We start from the raw sequence: 20435 nt of genomic DNA on the forward strand, positions 1-20435 counted from the left end.
CAGATTCAATGATGCGAGGTTGATCTAAATCTATGGTGTGACCCACCAAATATAGACAACCCTACAACCCAGACCAAATCCAGCCATGACCCATGACAAGCTGGCCATGGCCCAATTGGGTCTTGACCCACCGTTTAGGAATTGACAGTCTGGCCTATCTCCTGAGTGATGCTGGTACTCAAAGGAGATTGCATGTTCCAACAAGGAAGGGCAGGAAGAGACATTAGGGCACGTGTCAAAATCATTCCACGGAGGGCCAAGTGTCTGCGGGTTTCCGCTCCTCCCTTCTACTTGATTGATGAATTAAGGTCACTAATTAGTAAGGAACTCCCCTCACCCTGTTGTCTAGGTCTTAATTGAAAGGAAATAACAAAAACCCGCAGACATTAGGCCCTCCATGGAATGAGTTTGACACCTGCATTAGGTGGAGCAAGATCTTCAGGCTTAAATGTGTGGTCTAAGTTCACACCTGAGCTGTGAGTGCGTGCATGCCATCATGGATAACAAGATAAAATGGGGTCAATCAAGCAAATCTCCACTGTATAGGTCACAGGAGATTGGTGGCACCTTAATTTGGGAGGACGGACTTGTAATGGCTGGAGCGGAATAAGTAGACTAGTATCAAATACATCAAACACATAGTTTGATTCCATTCGCTCCGTTCCAGCCATTATTATGAGCCATCCTCCCCTCAGCAGCCCTCCACTGGTATAGGCCACCCCATCTCTAGTGCCGCCTGCCCTGATGTGGTGACCTGTGGGTACTGTAGTGTGGCCACATTGGGTTGCTGAGAGATTGTTTGTGTGTGATGGGTGTTAGTAGCAGGCTATCAGCAGTGAGGAAAGCAGACAGGTCAAACAAGACATCAGGTGCAGTCTGAGGTCAGAATGGGATTCAAGAACATAAATTGATTAGTAAATAAACATTTAAACAGCCACATCAAGGTTTTTATTTACAAATAGTATCAAATCGTTTCTGATAAGTGTGCAGTATTCACAGACAACGTCTACTGATAGAAACACAGCCAGATCAAACATTTCCAAAGCCACAATGTTATTACAGCAAATGTTATATTAGGCTGAATAAAAAAGGAATTTGAGAAATGTTTTATAAATTTGGCCATCAAACAACAACACAATTTCAAATAAAAAGGTACATACATTGACAAATAAAGTAGTACAAATGAACACACACTGCTGTTCAATATCACTAAATAACAAGAACTAAATTTCAATGGAACGTTCTTACCTGCTAAATACAAAGTGCATTGTAAATAAAGTCGTAAATCTGTTGCTTGTCTGATTCTTGGTCTAGGGGTGAAACTTGACTCCTACATTAAAAAGAGAGGTAAAGAGAAATGTGGGGTAACTCCCTTACATTTTCACTCCCCTACGTAGCATAATTCATAATACATTAAATCAAGCTTTAAAATGTGTTGTATGTATACTGAACAAAACTATGAACTCAACATGTAAAGTGTTGGTCCCATGTTTCATGAGCTGAAATAAAAGATCCCAGAAATGTTCGATACGCACAAAAAGCTTATTTCTCTCAAATTTTGTACACACATTTTTTTACATCACTGTTAGTGAGCATTTCCCCTTTGCCAAGATAATCCATCCACCTGACAGGTGTGGCATATCAAGAAGATGATTAAACAGCATGAGCATTACACAGGTGCACCTTGTGCTGGGGACAAAAGAAGGCCACTCTAAAATGTACAGTTTTGTCACAACACAATGCCACAGATGTCTCAAATTTTGAGGGAGCATGCAATTGGCATGCTGACTGCAGGAATGTCCAACAGAGCTGTTGCCAGAGAATTGAATGTTAGTTTCTCTACCATAAGCCGCTGAGGGCTGAGGAGTATTTCTGTCTGCAATAAAGCCCTTTTGTGGGGAACAACTAATTCTGATTGGCTGTGCTTGGCTCCCCAGTGGGTGGACCTGACTCCCAAGTGGGTGGGCCTATGCCCTCCTAGGCCCACCCATGGCTCCGCCCCTGCTCAGTCATGTGAAATCCATAGATTAGGGCGTAATGAATTTCTTTCAATTGACTGATTTCCTTATATACACTGTGACTCAGTAAAATCTTTGAAATTGTTGCATGTTGCATTTATATTTTTGTTCAGTATACATATAAAGACTCATAAAGCACATTTCTTTGCTGGGAATTCATGTCTCAGGTAAATCATTGAAACATTTTTCTGAAATCAAAGCAATAAGTTTACAATTGGCTCATTCATCCCCCTCCTCTCCCCTGTAACTATTCCCCAGGTCGTTGCTGCAAATGAGAACGTGTTCTCAGTCAACTTATCTGGTAAAATAACGGTAAAATAAAAAATAAAAAAAATAAAAAATAACACAAAGCTAGAATCCTGAATTGAAACAATAACAAAGAGGTCACCCCACCTCTGTTTTGGTATAAAGCTGAGATATGGGCCTGGAGAAATGTAACCACTCTTAAATTCATAGACAGAGCTGTGGATGCAAAGACTGACCACCCATGATATCAACATTATCAGTTTTAACCATGTTTGGAGGCTATCAGTGTTCGTTTACATTTACATTGTTTACAAATATTGGAGTAAAACAAGCTTATATTTTGGGTTCTGATATGGTATGACATTTGAACTAAGCCCATGATTAATTTCTAAGTTATATTCTTCAAGAATCAATGGGTATATATCATTGATTTATAAGTCCAAAAATGGATGTAACAACAAGGCTTTAAGACAAGGTACTTAATGTACTTATATCACAGGAAAACAGGGAAAAAATAAAAAGACTAAACAAAAGAATTAGTCTAATTTGTCTTTGGTTTCTTTGGTATAGTAGCTGTATGTTTCAATGAATCTTCTTTCAAAGAGAATCCATTGGTCAACCTCACTCTCTCCTACTTATGTAACCACTTTCAAAGTCAATTATACCGTCCCACTATAAGGATGTGTACCATAACAACAATATCTAGTGATCTTTATCAACTATATGACAACATGCCATATTATCCTTGTTGTGACATTAAAACAGCAGTAACATTTTAGTAACACTAATAAAGGGTCAAATAGAAGCTAGAAAAATAGATACATATACAGTGCCTTTAGAAAGTATTCACACCACTTGACTTATTCTACATTTGTTGTGTTACAGCCTGAATAAAACATTGATTACATTTAGATTTTTTGTCAATGGCCTACACACAATACCCAATAATGTCAAATTAATAAAAAATTTACATCTGAAATGTCTTAAAACAATAAATAGTCAAAACCTTTGTTATGGCAAGTAAAAATAAGTTCAGGAGTACAATTTTGCTTAAAAAGTCACATAAGTTGCATGGACTTTATTGTGTGCAATATTAGTGTTTAACATGATTTTTTTAATGACTACCTCATCTCTGTTCCCGACACATACAATTATCTGTAAGGTCCCTCCCAGTCAAGCAGTGAATTTGGCTGTGACAGGAGAAAATTGAGGATGGATCAACAACATTGTAGTTACACCACAATGCAAATCTAATTGACAGAGTGAAAAGAAGGAAGCCTGTATAGAATAAAAATATTCCAAAACATGAATCCTGTTTGCAACAAGGCACTAAAGTAATACTGCTAAAAAATGTGGCAAAGCAATTAACTTGTTGTCCTGAATAGAAAGTGTTATGTTTGGAGCAAAGCCAATACAGCACATTACAGAGTACCACTCTCCATATGTTCAAGCATAGTGGTGGCTGCATCATGTTATGGGTATGCTTGTAATCATTTAGGACTGGGGAGTTTTTCAGGATTAAAAATAAATGGAATAGATCTAAGCACAGGCAAAATCCTAGAGGAAAACTTGTTTCAGTCTGCTTTCCAACAGACACTGAGAGATTAATTCACATTTCAGCAGGACAATAACCTTAAACACAAGACCAAATCTACACTGGAGTTGCTTACCAAGCAGATGTGAATGTTCCTGAGTGGTCAAGTTATGGTTTTGACTTAACTCTACTTGAAAATCTATGGTAAAACCTGAAAATGGTTGTCTATAATCAACAACCAATTTGACAGAGCTTGAAGAATTGTAAAATATTGCACAATCCAGGTCTGGAAAGCTCTTAGAGACTTACCCAGAAAGACTCTAGCTGTAATCGCTGCCAAAGTTGCTTCTACAAAGAATTAACTCAGGGGTGTGAATATTTGTGTAAATGGTTATTTCTGTATTTTATTTTCAATACATTTGCAAACATTTCTAAAAACATGTTTTCACTTTGTCATTATGAGGTATTATGTTTAGATGGGTGAACATTTGTTATAATTTAATACATTGTAACACAACAAAATGTGGAATAAGTCAAGGGGTATGAATACTTTCTGAAGGTACTGTATATATAGTCCATTTCATTATCAAAACATTTGAATTCCATAATAGTCATAACACAGTCTCTGGGAATGGAGTACTTCAGTCTTTCAGAATAAAAGGAAGGCATAGTTTTAGTCAGGTGGTAATATTAAGTGGAGTGGATCCTCTATCCCGTGTGATCTCATAGTCACTCTGGACCAGAAAAAAATCCTTTTTCGATAGGAGCACTTTTAAGTATGTGTGTGATATGGATCCATTGGTAATGTCATAATAGTTGGTTGCCCTTAGTGACAGGGGTCAAAGGGGTACTTGGTGACCCCTCCGTGGAGCTCCACCACGTTCTCGGACCAGGTGATGACATCCCCGCTGAGGTGGCTGTTGCAGGAGGCCAGGCTGTAGATGTCATGGGCTGTGAGGACATTAGCCCACATCTGGAGGTCAGAGATGTCCCCCATAAACGCCTGTGTAGCGTCGAAACGACCTCCCAGAGTGTCCTGGAGGAGAGAGACAAGGTCATGTTAGGCTCATTCTAAAGTTAGGATTTGGACTTAAGAAAGGAGCCATACATGCATTTAAACTAAATAATGGGGTTTGTTTGTGGCTAGCTTTGGATCACAGGATGCTGCTGAGGGAAGGACGGCTCATAATAATGTCCGGAACAGAGCTAATGGAATGGCATCGAATGAAAACCTTGTGTTTGATGTTTTTGATACCATTCTACCAATTCCACTCCAGCCATTACCATGAGCCTTTCCTCCCCAACCTCCTGTGCGTTGTATGTATGGTGTGTAGTATTAGGTGGTAGTCAGCATTCATTATATGACAAAACCTGCTGCTGTAGGTTGCTGCTCTAAATGAGACACGGTCAGGGTTCAGAGGTCAGAGGCTAGGATTACACAGTAATGACTCTGACCTTAACCCCAACCACGATCACTGTTTCTGAGAGAAAGCCCATGCTAGTGAAGTGACTGCTTTTGTGGTTGGTTAAGGGCGCACGCACAACAGTCCCTCTGCTTGGGCTGCGTTTACACTGGTGGCCCAATTCTGATCTTTTGCCCAATTATTGTCAATAGCTGAAAAGACCAATTAGTGGTAAAAAAAGATCAGAATTGGTGTGCCTGTGTAAATATAGCCTTAGAGTTCTAGACAGCCGTGGCGTGATACATAAAGGGAGGCTATAGTAGGATAAGGGACTCAGTCAATAATAGGTGGAATTATGGGCTGAGGAGGGAAGGAAGGAAGGGAAAGGGGATACCTAGTCAGTTGCACGGTGGGCTGCCTCAATTGACATCTACTGCATAGGCGCCCGGGGAGCAGTTTGTTGTTGGGGGTTAATGAGTGAGGTCGCAGGGAAAATGCTTAGTGTGCACTTTTCTTGTCTTGTGTAATGCAGAAGCTTTTTGTAGACACTCAACAACCAACTGAAAGAATTTGAAGATTACCTGTTCCTGTCCGAGGATGAAGACCCCTCCAGGTTTGATGGGATGCCATGCGGACAGGTTCTCCCCAGAGCCCCTCTTCACCCCGTCCTGGTACGCCTCCCACTCACCGTCCCTCATCGACCACGTCACGCACACATGGTGCCACTTCCCATCGCTGATAGAAAGGGGCAGAGTCACTGCCTGGGGGGAAGGGAGGAGAGTAGGGATTGAGTACCACCAAGTTGACAGCACAAGGAGATAACTTGTGTGTTTCCAGTAGTAAACAGACTTGATGTTGGTAGTAAATAAGTAGTTAAAACACTACAGCTTTACTAAACAGGCTTGTCAATAGTAATCAAGTAGAGTTTTTACTACTTGATGTTGGTAGTAAATAAGTGGTCACAACACTACAGCCAGACAACACCGGCTTTTCGTGACCACAAAAGACAAGACAGGAAGTAGTTGGCTGTTAGCTAGCTACTGTTTTTGCCAATCCTGAATGTAAATCCTCTTCCAACCTTCGTCATCCTGTCTTTCATAGTTAGCCCTTATGGTGGCACCAGTTCCTTTAAGTTTTATGAAGACTTTCATGTCGTTGTTCAGCTGTTTATATAACTTTTTAGGAAATGAAAAAGGATCAGGAGCAATTCAGTAGTGATCAGTAGTGAAACTACACACACAAATGGCAGTAGTAATTCAATAGGGATTGAGTAGGCATACAGCAGTAGGCTTTGTGTAGTAATTCAATAGGGATTGAGTAGGCATACAGCAGTAGGCTTTGTGTAGTAATTCAATAGGGATTGAGTAGGCATACAGCAGTAGGCTTTGTGTAGTAATTCAGTAGGGATTGAGTAGGCATACAGCAGTAGGCTTTGTGTAGTAATTCAATAGGGCTTGAGTAGGCATACAGCAGTAGGCTTTGTGTAGTAATTCAATAGGGATTGAGTAGGCATACAGCAGTAGGCTTTGTGTAGTAATTCAATAGGGATTGAGTAGGCATACAGCAGTAGGCTTTGTGTAGTAATTCAATAGGGATTGAGTAGGCATACAGCAGTAGGCTTTGTGTAGTAATTCAATAGGGATTGAGTAGACATACAGCAGTAGGCTTTGTGTAGTAATTCAATAGGGCTTGAGTAGGCATACAGCAGTAGGCTTTGTGTAGTAATTCAATAGGGATTGAGTAGGCATACAGCAGTAGTCTTTGTGTAGTAATTCAATAGGGCTTGAGTAGGCATACAGCAGTAGGCTTTGTGTAGTAATTCAATAGGGATTGAGTAGGCATACAGCAGTAGGCTTTGTGTAGTAATTCAATAGGGGTTGAGTAGGCATACAGCAGTAGGCTTTGTGTAGTAATTCAATAGGGATTGAGTAGGCATACAGCAGTAGGCTTTGTGTAGTAATTCAATAGGGCTTGAGTAGGCATACAGCAGTAGGCTTTGTGTAGTAATTCAATAGGGATTGAGTAGACATACAGCAGTAGGCTTTGTTTAGTAATTCAATAGGGATTGAGTAGGCATACAGCAGTAGTCTTTGTGTAGTAATTCAATAGGGCTTGAGTAGGCATACAGCAGTAGGCTTTGTGTAGTAATTCAATAGGGATTGAGTAGACATACAGCAGTAGGCTTTGTTTAGTAATTCAATAGGGATTGAGTAGGCATACAGCAGTAGGCTTTGTGTATTAATTCAACAGGGATGGAGGAGGCATACAGCAGTAGGCTGTGTAGTAATTCAATAGGGATGAAGGAGGCATACAGCAGTAGGCTTTGTGTAGTAATTCAATAGGGATTGAGTAGGCATACAGCAGTAGGCTTTGTGTAGTAACTCCGTAGTATTTTTTCATGAGGTCTGAGACCAAGGTTGTGAATTACTGGGGGGGTCTCTATATTATGCAAATTAACTACTCTCCTGTTTGTTTAAAATCTAGTGGTAAATATGTTTTACAATGGTAAATATGTAAATAAATGTTTCCAAATTAAACAAATACCCCCATCTCTCTGTCATGGTTTAAACCATTTATTTATATGTGGCAGCACTGTCACTCAGTAGTGCTGACTTTCGGCCTAAGGTGAGTTCCTTTATGCATAGATTTCCCTTTGTACTTCCTAATTTTCGCCATTTGTTTGCCATGCGTCCTTGATTAAAAAAATTGCCTTTATTCCAATCATTAGATTTATCTGTTAATTTATCATTGTTTGCGTTTGTCAGTCAGCTGTTTAGAGCGCTCATTCATTCATTATTTTTGGGTTGTAGCTAAATCCATAGCATAGACACATTGCACACACTTTTTTTGTCGGTTTACATCTTACACTATTTTAAATTATTTCTTTATTTTAACCTCAAACAAGGTTTATAATGTACACTCAGTGGGCCTACACATTGCACACCCTTTTGTTTGTCCATTTGCATCTCATGAGATTTCTCGAGAATATTTTAAAGATTCAAATTTCAATAGCTTCTCTTAGTCTTATGACCCACAACCCTCAAACTACTTTCAGAATATCCACCGAATAGCCTTATATGTATAGCCTTATATCTAGCACAACCTTTTGTTTGTCCATTTTCATCTCACACAATTTATACATTTTCTCACATACAATTTCAATGTTTTTCAATGTTTCTAATTTCAGTAGCTCCTTGGTCATGTGACCTACAACCCTCAAACTACTTTCAGAACATCCAGTCACTAGCCTTATATATTGCACATCCGTTAGTTCATCCATTTTCATCTCAGGTGATTATAAATTAATTGTTATTTTTTTCATTGTTTTGAATTTCAATAGCTCTCTGGTCATGTGACCTACAACCCTCAAACTGCTGTCAGAATATCAACTGACAAGCCTAATATATTGCACACCCTTTTGTTTGTCCATTTTCATGTCAAACAATTTTACATACATTTTTCAAACTTTCAAATGTCAATAGCTCCTTGGTCATGTGACATACAACCCTCAAACTGCTGTCAGAATATCCACTGAGTAGCCTTAAATGTAGCACTACCTTTCGTTTGTCCATTTTAATCTCACACGATTTTACATACATTTGTAATGCTTTTCAATGTTTCTAATTTCAATAGCTCCTAGGTCATGTGACTTACTGAACTCAAACAAGGTTCGGAATGTACACTCAGTGGGCCTACACATTGCACACCCTTTAGTTTGTCCATTTTCATCTCACTCAATTTTACATGATTTTTTTACATTTAAAATATCAATAGCTCCTTGATCATGTGACCTACTGGACTCAAACAAGGTTCAGAATGTCCACCGACTACCCTTCTATTTTGCACACCCGTTGGTTTGTCCATTTTCATCTCACACATTTTTAGATACATTTTGTAAACTTTTGAATTTCAATAGCTCCTTGGTCATGTGACCTACTGTCCCCAACCAAGGTTCAGAATGTCTACTGACTACCCTTCTATATTGCACACTCTTTAGTTGGTCACTTTTCATCTCAGGTGATCTGACATGAATGTTTCTAATTGCAATAGCTCTTGCCCATGTGACCTACAACCCTCAAACTACTTTCAGAATATCCACTGACTAGCCTTATACATGGCACACCCTTTCGTTTGTCCATTTTCATCTCACACGATTTTACATTAATTGCCTGCTCTGCTCCCCAGAAGGACAGTGTCACTCACATCTATTCACTTCTCTAGTCCTTCTCCCTGGGGCCTTCCTGACCTCCAGGCAGGCCCCCATTGACCTGATGACCTCTGACTCCAGGCTTCTAGGCCTACACTCCCTGCCCGCCTGATGGCCCTCTCCCTGGGTCTGAGAGTGTATAGCTTACTCCCTGGAACCACAGACCTCCAGGCCTCCATACCTACTCTCCCTACCCGGTCAACACCCCTCTCACTGGGCATCACCCATCACCGCGTCCCGGCTGGGGCTCAGCCATCTCCATAACCTTGCCCACCAGGCGAACCGGGACACCCACACTTAAGCACCCCACCCCGGACACTAAGACGTCTATATTCCCGCTGTCAGGGACCATGTGCACCTGGTAACCTGGAACATGCTCTGTGCACCTGGTGACCCGCCCGCTTTTTTCCACTCGGAGACTAAGTCCCCAATCTAACCTCCATGGCCCCCGAGTCCAGCCGCCCCTGCTCGGACTCTGAGTGCCCCCCGCCTTGATGGAGGCCTCCTCGTGCACCTGGTGACCCTTTGACTTCCACAGCGAGACCCAACCTGACCTTCTAACCTTCTACCTGCCTGCCTAGGCTCTCTCACACTCTGTCTGGCCTCTGGCCCCCGGCCCTTCTGAGTCCACCTGGTAACCTGTAAGTAAAGAAGGAGTATGGTGGAGGAAGACGCCTTCTGTCCCCGACAAAAGCTTGGATCGAGGGCTGACTTTCAATAGATCGCAGCGAGTGAGCTGCTCTACTACGTACGAAACCCTGACCCAGAATCAGGTCGTCTACGAGTGATTTAGCACCAGGTTCCCCACAAAATGCGGTGCGCATCAGAACAGGGGTGGCAACTCATCCGGCCGCACTCCAACCCTGTCACGAACGGCTCTACTCACCTGCAAAAAGAGGCAGGCTATCCTGGGCCATCCTAAGATCTGTGGTGCTACGGTATCGTTATGTTTAGGGGGATTCTGATTTAGAGACGTTCAGTCATAATCCCACAGATGGTAGCTTCATGTGCTTGGGTGAATTGAGTGCGCCTGCGACAGGTGGGTATACTCCTTTGAATTTCATCAAATTGACATTCAGTGATCCGTGCCCAGTGGGAACCTAGGCTTCTTCTGTCCATTTTATGGGTCTGCAGCAAATCAAGCAGACAAGCTGGAGATACCTCTCCCAACTTCATAGGGCAAGATCCAGATCCATGCAATGCCCGATCACTACAGGGCCAATGGGTTTAGTCTCCGCTTCGAGTTTAGTGAGTGTAGGTGAGACTCTTTAAGAGAGTCATTGTTACTCCCGCCGTTTACTCGCGCTTCATTGAATTTCTTCAATGTCACTTTGACATTCAGAGCACTGGGCAGAAATCACATCACGTCAACACCCATCTCGGGCCTTCCCAATACTTTGTTTTAATGAAACAGTCGGATTCCCCTGGTCCGCACCAGTTCTAAGTCAGCTGCTAGGCGCTGGCCGATACGACCCGCCGGAGAGCAAGCGCGAAAAGGCCCAGCGAGAAGGGCCCAGGACGCGTCCAGAGTCGCCGCCACCAACAGCCAGACTCAATCCCCACCACCCGATGAAGCCCCGCACGCAGCCCCTTGCGAGACCATGCACGAGAGACCGCGAGATGGGCCGCATAACGAACTTCCAACGGTGGCGAGAGGAGGGCGACGGAGCGACTTCTCCCCCAGCCGGGGCTTGAGCCCCACTTCGCACCCCAGCCCGACCGAAAAAAGCCCTTATCCCGAAGTTACAGATCTGACTTGCCGACTTCCCTTACCTACATTGTTTTAACATGCCAGAGGATGTTCACCTTGGAGACCTGCTGCGGATATGGGTACGGCCCTGCACGAGATTTACACTCTCTCCCCCGGATTTTCAAGGGCCAGCGAGAGCTCACCGGACACTGCCAGAACCGCAACGCTTTCCAGGGCTTGGGCCCATCTCTTGGGTCGATCCCATTCCAGGGCGCCTTGCCCTTCACAAAGAAAAGACAACTCTCCCCGGGGCTCCCGCCAGCTTCTCCTGGATTGATCTCGTTACCACACTGGCCGCCTTGCGGCACCTGTCCCCACCAGTCCGTGGACATTCTGAAAGTAGTTTGAGGTCAGTAGGTCACAAATTAGAAAGTTGGAAAAATGTATGCAAAATCTTGTGAGATGAAAATTACAAACTAAAGGGTGTGCAATGTGTAGGCTCACCAAGTGTACATTCGGAACCTTGTTTGAGGTCAGTAGGTCACATGACCAAGGAGCTATTGAAATTCAAATGTTTACTAAATTAATGTAAAAACGTGTAAGATGAAAACGGACGAACCAAAGTGTGTGCAAAATAGAAGGGTAGTCAGTGGACATTCTGAACCTTGTTTGATTCCAGTAGGTCACATGAACAAGGAGCTATTGAAATTAGAAAAATTTATGTAAAAACATATGAGATGAAAATGGACAAACCAAAGGGTGTGGAATATAGAAGGGTAGTCAGTGGACATTATGAACCTTGTTTGAGTCCAGTAGCTCACATAACTAAGGAGTTATTGAAATTAGAAAGTTTGAGATATATATGTAAAATCGAGCAAGATGAAAATGGACAAACTAAAGGGTGTGGAATGTGTAGGGCCACAATGTAGATTCTGAAAAAAAGTTTGTACTTTGTTTATGCTCCCTAACTAATTCAACTAGGAATACAAAATGCTGCTCACATCTCCATGTTTATGAGCTTTGGAAAGCTAATTAATATCCAAATCGTGAAAAAAAGACATGTGCAATGTTGTGTGCAATTTTTCCAACATCATGATGCTTATTTGGAGTTTGTGGCTCAAGTGGTTTGAAAGCTATTGAGGTTTGGAAGCACGAATATCTGTTAAATATCCAACTTGAAACTGTCTTTACCTCGGTTTCTCTGTGCCATCCGTGGCCAAAAGTAGTAGACCATTTATTTCGCTTTATTATTTCTATCAATATTTGTTTTCTTTCCTGGATCAGCTGATGATGGTAGACAATATCACTAGACAACTAGTCTCCAGCTAGACACCAATGTGCATCCAATCCGTCCAACAAGTAGGCTATACGTTAATGACAGTAGGCCTACAAGGTGACTCTTTGGTTAGAAGAGGATAAATGATTAACGTTTAATGTTCTAATTTAATTGTTAAATGCTTAATAATAATAAATAACACTGATCAATTTCATCAATGTAAGGACAAAAAGGAAGTGTTTTATGTCACACGATCTGTGAAGACTCCAAGCATTAACTCATTAACTATTGACTAACTCATGAACAAGGGTGGAAAACATGTTTTGATTTATTTAACTCATGTATTATGTTGGATGTAGGCTACCTGTTCTGTGTGTGTTCGTGTGTGTAAAATTGCCTCTGCTGAGAGGGTCGGCTACCAGAAGTGATGTAAGCCTACTGGAAGGAAAACACAACTGAATGTATAGGGAGCATTACTTTTTATTTTTTTGTGACCGGCAATAAATAAAAAAAACACTACATAATTGTCTACCGGTAGATCTATTTGAAGTTCATGGTAATAGGCTTACACATTGTCGCCTAGTCTGGTAAGTTGACCGTGTGTTAGGATGACCAGACCATCCCGTTTATCCAGACTTTTCAGGCTACAAAAAAGGTCAATTTGTCAGCAAGAAGCATCAATTAATGTAGGCCTAATCAATGGCAATGGCTGAATTTCAATAGGCACACTTCTTGGTGTTTTGTAACACATGTCCATTTCCATTCATCAAATGGCGCAAGTATACAGTGGAAATCGGAAGTTTAGCCATTAAAATTTGTTTTTCAACCACTCTACAAATTTCTTGTTAACAAACTATAGTTTTGGCAAGTCAGTTAGGACATCTACTTTGTGCATGACACAAGGAATTTTTCCAACAATTGTTTACAGATGATTATTTCACTTATGATTCCCTGTATCACAATTCCAGTGGGTCAGAAGTTTACATACACTAAGTTGACTGGGCCTTTAAACAGCTTGGAAAATTCCAGAAAATGATGTCATGGCTTTAGAAGCTTCTGATAGGCTAATTGACATCATTTGAGTCAATTGGAGGTGTACCTGTGGATGTATTTCAAGGCCAACCTTCAAACTCAGTGCCTCTTTGCTTGACATCATGGGGAAATCAAAAGAAATCAGCCAAGACCTCTGAAAAAAAATTGCAGACCTCCACAAGTCTGGTTCATCCTTGGGAGCAATTTCCAAACGCCTGAAGGTAACATGTTCATCTTTACAAACAATAGTACGCAAATATAAACACCATGGGACCACGTAGCCGTCATACCGCTCAGGAAGGAGACGCGTTCTGTCTCCTAGAGATGAACGTACTTTGGTGCGAAAAGTGCAAATCAATCCCAGATCAACAGCAAAGGACCTTGTGAAGATGCTGAAGGAAACAGGTACAAAGTAGCTATATCCACAGTAAAACGAGTCCTATATCGACATAACCTGAAAGGCCGCTCAGCAAGGAAGAAGCCACTGCTCCAAAACCGCCATAAAATAGCCAGATTACGGTTTGCAACTGCACACGGGGACAAAGATCGTAATTTTTTGAGAAATGTCCTCTGGTCTGATGAAACAAAAATATAAATGTTTGGTCATAATGACCATCGTTATGTTTGGAGGAAAAAGGGGGATGCTTGCAAGCCGAAGAACACCATCCCAACTGTGAAGCATAGGAGGGACTGGTGCACTTCACAAAATAGATGGCATCATGAGGAATCATATTGAAGCAACATCTCAAGACATCAGTCAGGAAGTTAAAGCTTGGTCGCAAATGGGTCTTCCAAATGAACAATGACCCCAAGCATACTTACAACGTTGTGGCAAAGGGACTTAAGGACAACAAAGTGAAGGTATTGAAGTGGCCATCACAAAGCCCTGACCTCAATCCTATAGAAAATGTGTGGGCAGAACTGAAAAAGCATGTGCGAGCAAGGAGGCCTACCAACCTGACTCAGTTACACCATCTCTGTCAGGAGGAATGGGCCAAAATTCACCCAACGTATTGTGGTAAGCTTGTGGAAGGCTACCCGAAACGTTTGACCCAAGTTAAACAATGTAAACTTCTGAACCACTGGGAATGTGATGAAAAAAATAAAAGCTGAAATAAGTCACTCTACTATTATTCTGACATGTCACATTCTTAAAATAAAGTGGTGATCCTAACTGACCTAAGACATGGAATTTTTACTCTGATTAAATGTTAGGAATTGTGAAAAACTTAGTTTAAATTCATTTGGCTAAGGTGTATGTAAACTTCTGACTTCAACTGTACATGCAGTTTGGATGCTGGAATTATTTTGGAGTGGATGAACACGCATAGGTAGCCTACTTTTAGAAGTGATTTGTTTGACAATCCGATGAAAATATCATGACTGGTTGTGTTAATGTCACATTAAAAGGTAATTCATTTTTTACAGTTTAAATGATGTCTTTATTATTAGTCCCATAAAAAAAAAAAAATCGATAGAGACCCACAAAAATCATGGTGTAATTCACACTCTGGTGAGACTCTCTCCACCTGCTGTCTAAGTAAGCTGCTCTCTGACGTCATCGTCACGCCATTAAGACGGATCACTGGTGTCAGAAAGTCCATTCGGTTAACCTTCGGAGTTACAATGCTCTTCAGTGTAGCCTAGTTATTATATACTGAGCTTCTGAGCTACTGAGTCCAACAGGCCTTCTGGGCTAATCCTTTGGCTACAGAGACATGGTTTAAATGGCTTTTATCCTCACAGCTGAAAAGCCAAGAGTGTTATATAGCATGCACTCTGGCCATGTCCGAATACCCATTCTAGCGTACTATACTGAACAAAAATATAAACACAACATGCAACAATTTCAAATATTTTACTGATTTCCAGTTCATGTAAGGAAATCAGTCAATTTAAATTAATTCATTAGGCCCTAATTTATGGATTTCACAACTGCGAATACAGATATGCATCTGTTGGTCACAGATACCTTAAAAAAAAGGTAGGGGCGTGGATTGGAAAACCAGTCAGTATGACCACCAATTGCCTCATCCAGTGCGACACGTCTCCTTCGCATAGAGTTGATCAGACAGTTGATTGTGGCCTTGTGGAATGTTGTCTCACTCCTCTTCAATGGCTGTGCGAAGTTGCTGAATATTGGCAGGAACTGGAACACGCTGTCGTGTGTTTGTTTGTTGTCTGTAGCTTCTGCCTGCCCATACCATGACCCCACCACCACCATGGGCCACTCTGTTCACAACGTTGACATCAGCAAACCGCTCGCCCACATACATGTGGTCTGTGGTTGTGAGGCCGGTTGGAGGTACTGCCAAATTCTTTAAAACAATGTTGGAGGTGGCTTATGGTAGAGAAATTAACATTCAATTATCTGGCAACAGCTCAGGTGGACTATCCTGCAGTCAGCATGCCAATTGCATGCTCCCTCTAAACTTGAGATATCTGTGGCATTGTGTTGTGTGACAAAACTGCACATTTTAGAGTGACCTTTTATTGTCCCTAGCACAAGGTGCACCTGTGTAATGATCATGCTGTTTAATCTGCTTTAATCAGAAACATGGGACCAACACTTTCCACGTTGTGTTTATATTTTTGTTAAGTGTAAATAGTAATAATAATAATAATTGTTTTATATATAGACTGACATTTCAAAAATAGACTCCCACAATTCGTTAATTTTGGTACAGCACGTCAATTTCTCTGATTATCAGCTGTTGTCAAACACGTTGGAAAAGATGAAAATACGAGTGAATTCCACTAGACCAAACACCGAAATGAGTATGCAGTTTAGGTCTGTAATACACTAGTATGGGTATTCAGACATGGCCACTCTCTACTCAACCCTCTCTCTCCCCGTCTCACCTTATCATCCACCAGCAGCTCCATGGGGTTGTTGCCCCACTCGATCAGCACCAGTTCGTTGGCCTGTCCTGGTACAGAGTAGGAGAAAGGGGTCCCCAGCCCGGGGCCTGCGCCCCCCTTTATCCACAGACACAGGGTGAGGGCAAAGATCTCGTGGAGGAGGGTCGTCTTCACCTTCCCGTACATGTAGTTGGTTCTCATGGGGAAGCCGATCTGGAAGGCATCAGGGGTCTTGGTCTTCTTCCTGCTGTTGGTACCTGTATGGTGCAGGTTATTCAGTAGAGAGTCCAGTTTGTTGTTGGAGTGCAGGCCAGCCCTGGGCCCTGGTATGCGATAACCCGTTCTCTGCAGGTAACCATGGCTATCTGCCTCGTTGTTGTGTTTCCCATCGTCACGGTGATCATCAGGGTGGTCGTCATGGTGACTGTCGTCGTGATGCCCGTCATTGTCATGGTGATCATCATGGTGACTGTCGTCGTGATGCCCGTCATCGTCGTGGTCTTCATGGTGCCCGTCATCGTGGTGATCGCTGTCGTCATGGTGATTGGGGCTGCTGCTGAGGGCAGCAGCGGTGTGGTGCATCTGCTGCTCCAGAGCACTGATCTTCCTCTGGAGGAGCTCCTTCAGAGAGCTGGAGTAGGTGGTGGAGGTGTTCCGTGACTGCTGGGGAGGGAGACACAAACACTACCCTTATTTACTGTTGACTACAGTACGTACATTCTTTTTTTATTATGGTTGAGATTGAGAAACAGATTGAGAGATAAGTGAGAAAAGTATTGCTATTTGACAGTTTCTACATCGTTGACTTGTGGTCTCTCTGTGGGACTGTGTCGATAGACAGATGACACGGGCAGCAGAGGGTACAGATCTGAGATCAGTGTCAATTATCCTGATCTCCATTTACAGCCTGATAATCAGGCCACAAACCTGGACGACAAAGCCTGGATTACGAGAGAAAGCAAGAGAGAGAGAACAGGTAGGAATGATGTGCCCTGCCCAGCTCCATCCAGCTATACTAATTTTACCCATCTACCAAGCTAACCTAACTCTCTCTACCAATCTTAAACTTGCCCAGCTAGCTCTGCCCTGCTCATCTCAAACCCACCCAACCATACCAAACCCTACCAAGCGTACTCAAGCAGAATCCATTTAAACCGCCAGTGCTCAATAACCTTGTCTAGTGTGCCCATTTTAACTTAGACAGGGTGATCATCCAACCCCTAAAGCCACTTCACTGTCAGACCAGGACCGGTTATGCCATGGATGCCAGTCTCTCTCTGTGCCAAGACTGTTCTGCTCCAGACAGTCAGACAGGGCTGGCAGTGTAGCAGAGGAAAGGGACAATGGTGATCCTTGATTGTTTTTACAAATAAAGGATTTTGATGCCAGGAAACAAGAAAACTCTTTCTGCCAGTGGCAGATGGTGTCTAGCATGGCAGGGTGGTACTTTCATGTGATTAACTGATTAACAGATGTTATTATCCCGAGCTCTTATTCAGCTTGATTTGTTTATTTGACCAAACAATCCAATGACATGTGCATCACCTGACCTGAGACAAGACAAGGAAGTGAAACGTGGAAACACATTATACCCCACTTCTTCTCTCTCTCCCTCTCTCTCTCGCATTATAATATAGTAATCTGCCATTTAGCAGATGCTTTTATCCAAAACAATTTAAAGTAATCCCTTAATCCTGATTTTAGTCTCTGTCTCTCATCCCTCTGTCATTCTTTTATCTCTTTCCTCATGACCCCATCCTATCTCCATTATCGATTTTCTGTACTAAACGGAACTCTCTCTCACCTGCAGGTTATCCATTCTCTCTTTAAGGGCCTGCAGCATCCTGCCCAGTTCCTCCGGCGATTTTGATGATATCATATCCTCTGGTGTTGCGTGTTTATCCTTCCCCCTGTTGTTATGCCCACTGTCCAACCGGTGCCCCCCATTCCCAGGGTAGTGCCCGGCTGCATCCAAGGCATGGTTGTTGTTTCCATGGTGGCCCTGCTGGTTGCCATGGTGACCATTGTCAGCGTAAGGCAGATGGCTGACAGCCCCTCCGTGATGAGATGGAGGTCCATGGTGGTCGTTGTGAGCCCCGATGCCCGGCCCAGTGCCCTCACACAGGGTGAGCTTGGTGGTCAGCTCCCTGATGGTCTCTCTCATATCCAGGATGGTCTCTTTCTGCTGCACCAGGCTCTCTCTCAGGTGTAAAATAGTGGTTTTAGCCTCCTCTGTCATTCCCCACCAGCCATTATTGTTCGGGGGCCCTACAGGAGGCGCGTGGTGCCCTGCCCCGCTAGGCCCCATGACTGGCCCCCCAGAGGGGAAGCAGGCAGGGTCGGTATCGGCAGGGACGGGAATGCAGATGAACCGTGGGTGGCCTCCATAGTCAGGCCCTGGCATGGCAGAGGTAGGGGAGATGAAGAGGAGGATGGTGGAGAGGATGAGTGTTTGTAACGGTGAAGGTTTAGAGATACACTTGTGTCCCATTTTCAGCACTCTTTGAGTATGGTTTGAGGTTGAAGAAATAGACTCCATTTTAAAATGTCTGATGTGAGTAAGTTTATCTCTTTTGAATTAAAAGCAGCATGTCCCAGAAAAGCTATATTCCAATAACTCTGTGGTCTGATACCTCTGAAAGTGTCTTATTTTATGGTGTGGGAGAACCAGGGCTGTTGTGGAAAGCACCTGCAAGAAAAGTATGAGGTTTAGAATGCAGCTGAGTAACTTTTGGTCTAGGACAGCACACAAAGTAGCAGGGACCGGTAGTTCCCCTTCTATTGCAGTGGATGCTGTTTGGAAGACTACAAGGCTGCAGTTGTAGGTGTGGAAGCCCGTACTGTACTCTAGGCAGGGCCGTGCACAGATCTTTGGTGGTCTCAAAGTGAGAAAAAGGGCGCCCCCCTCCAAAATGACCGTCATTCCATTTATATTTTTCTACTGCTCCTGTAGCCAAATTCTCCATGATTTGTTTTAACATAGGCTTTACTTTTCTACCAAATCACACTCACTCATCATACATTGTAGACTAAGCCAGCTCAAAGATGAAAGGAAGTTAATTATCTTGCTAGAACCACTACCGCGGTCTATACAGTATCTGGTAATCGCTGATGTAGACTAGATGGATCAGCTTGTTAGCTAGGCTATGCTGTCAAAACAAGCTAGTCTTTACTTGATTTGAATGTGTCTGCTAACAAACAGTCAAACTGCAGTCGCCCCCTTCCCTGTCCCTGAACGTGAGGCAACACATGCTACTAACCTACTACTGGCGGTACTCATTGTAAACCGATAGGAAATTCGTTGCATTTGAAGTTACAAGAGAGAGAATAGACTAAATCAAATAAAAAGTCATTGTTTTTTTGTTTTTTTACACGCACGTGCCTGACTGTAGTGTAGTATTCCATCTGCAGGGTTGATGCATTAATTGGCTTTTGAGAGATTAATCAAGGGATTGGCCTGGAATAAAACAAAATCACAGAGTACCGATAGCACGCACACCAGATCATTATAACAAAAACACAAAAAAATAAGTAAATCAGTAAGAAATAGTGAGCATCTAGCCTTCACATTATTAAGAATAGAGTATGTTCTGAAATTATAATGTCGTTTTTACTGGCTGCTTAAGAAATCTCTTGATGATCACTCACACCTTGTCATGCATGTTCAAGCATCTGCTGCTCTTACTTCTATGACCAGCCCGATCGACAGTTTTCTATTGAGGCGTTACGGTCTACCATAGCAATCAGACACTCCTAATCACATCTAATCACCATTGGATGTATTTTTACGGTACCGGAAATAATGATGTGTGGGCACGTGGGCTGACAGCTAAAACCGTGATGGCCACCTGTCGCTCCCAATCCAGACATTGTTTGACCCAGTTCAACTGCAGAGTTCAGCTGACAGTCATTCATATGGCCATAAAGAGAGAGAGAGATAATATCTAATATAATATAAGCGTGAAGATGAGTTTGTGACTTGAATCAGCTGTGTAGTGCTAGGGCAAAAAAACAAAATGTGCACCCAGGGGCGGCCCCAGGACCGAGTTTGGGAAACACTGGCTTAGAGGAGAGCCAGATTGTCGAGCCACACAACCCTGTTTCACCCAATCTCAATTCTTTGTGTGCGTGTGCGTGTGCGTGTGTGTGCGTGTGTGTGTGTTTACT

At 42.7% G+C, this 20435-nt stretch overlaps 1 protein-coding gene across 1 annotated transcript; it reads right to left on the bottom strand.

Moving 5' to 3' along the window:
- Window positions 1–938: 938 nt before the first annotated feature.
- LOC129837974 (neuronal pentraxin-1-like) lies at window positions 939–18796 on the bottom strand. Its single transcript, XM_055904579.1, has 4 exons — window positions 18073–18796; window positions 16269–16931; window positions 5783–5962; window positions 939–4834 (listed from the first exon to the last, which is right to left on the bottom strand). Exons 1-4 carry the CDS (start codon window positions 18757–18759, stop codon window positions 4625–4627), a joined length of 1740 nt encoding a protein of 579 aa, XP_055760554.1. The 5' UTR covers window positions 18760–18796; the 3' UTR covers window positions 939–4624.
- Between the last annotated feature and the right edge of the window lie 1639 nt (window positions 18797–20435).

Source organism: Salvelinus fontinalis, chromosome 38 (genome assembly GCF_029448725.1).
Source record: "Salvelinus fontinalis isolate EN_2023a chromosome 38, ASM2944872v1, whole genome shotgun sequence".
NCBI lineage: Eukaryota > Metazoa > Chordata > Actinopteri > Salmoniformes > Salmonidae > Salvelinus > Salvelinus fontinalis.

Excerpts from the sequence above, each read along its gene's own strand:
- LOC129837974 (XM_055904579.1), bottom strand. The coding sequence starts at position 18,759 with ATGGGACACAAGTGTATCTCTAAACCTTCACCGTTACAAACACTCATC. Across the intron at positions 5,963-16,268 it reads AGCTGCTGGTGGATGATAAG|GCAGTGACTCTGCCCCTTTC; the intron begins GTGAGACGGGGA and ends CCTTCCCCCCAG. Across the intron at positions 4,835-5,782 it reads TCATCCTCGGACAGGAACAG|GACACTCTGGGAGGTCGTTT; the intron begins GTAATCTTCAAA and ends TCTCTCCTCCAG.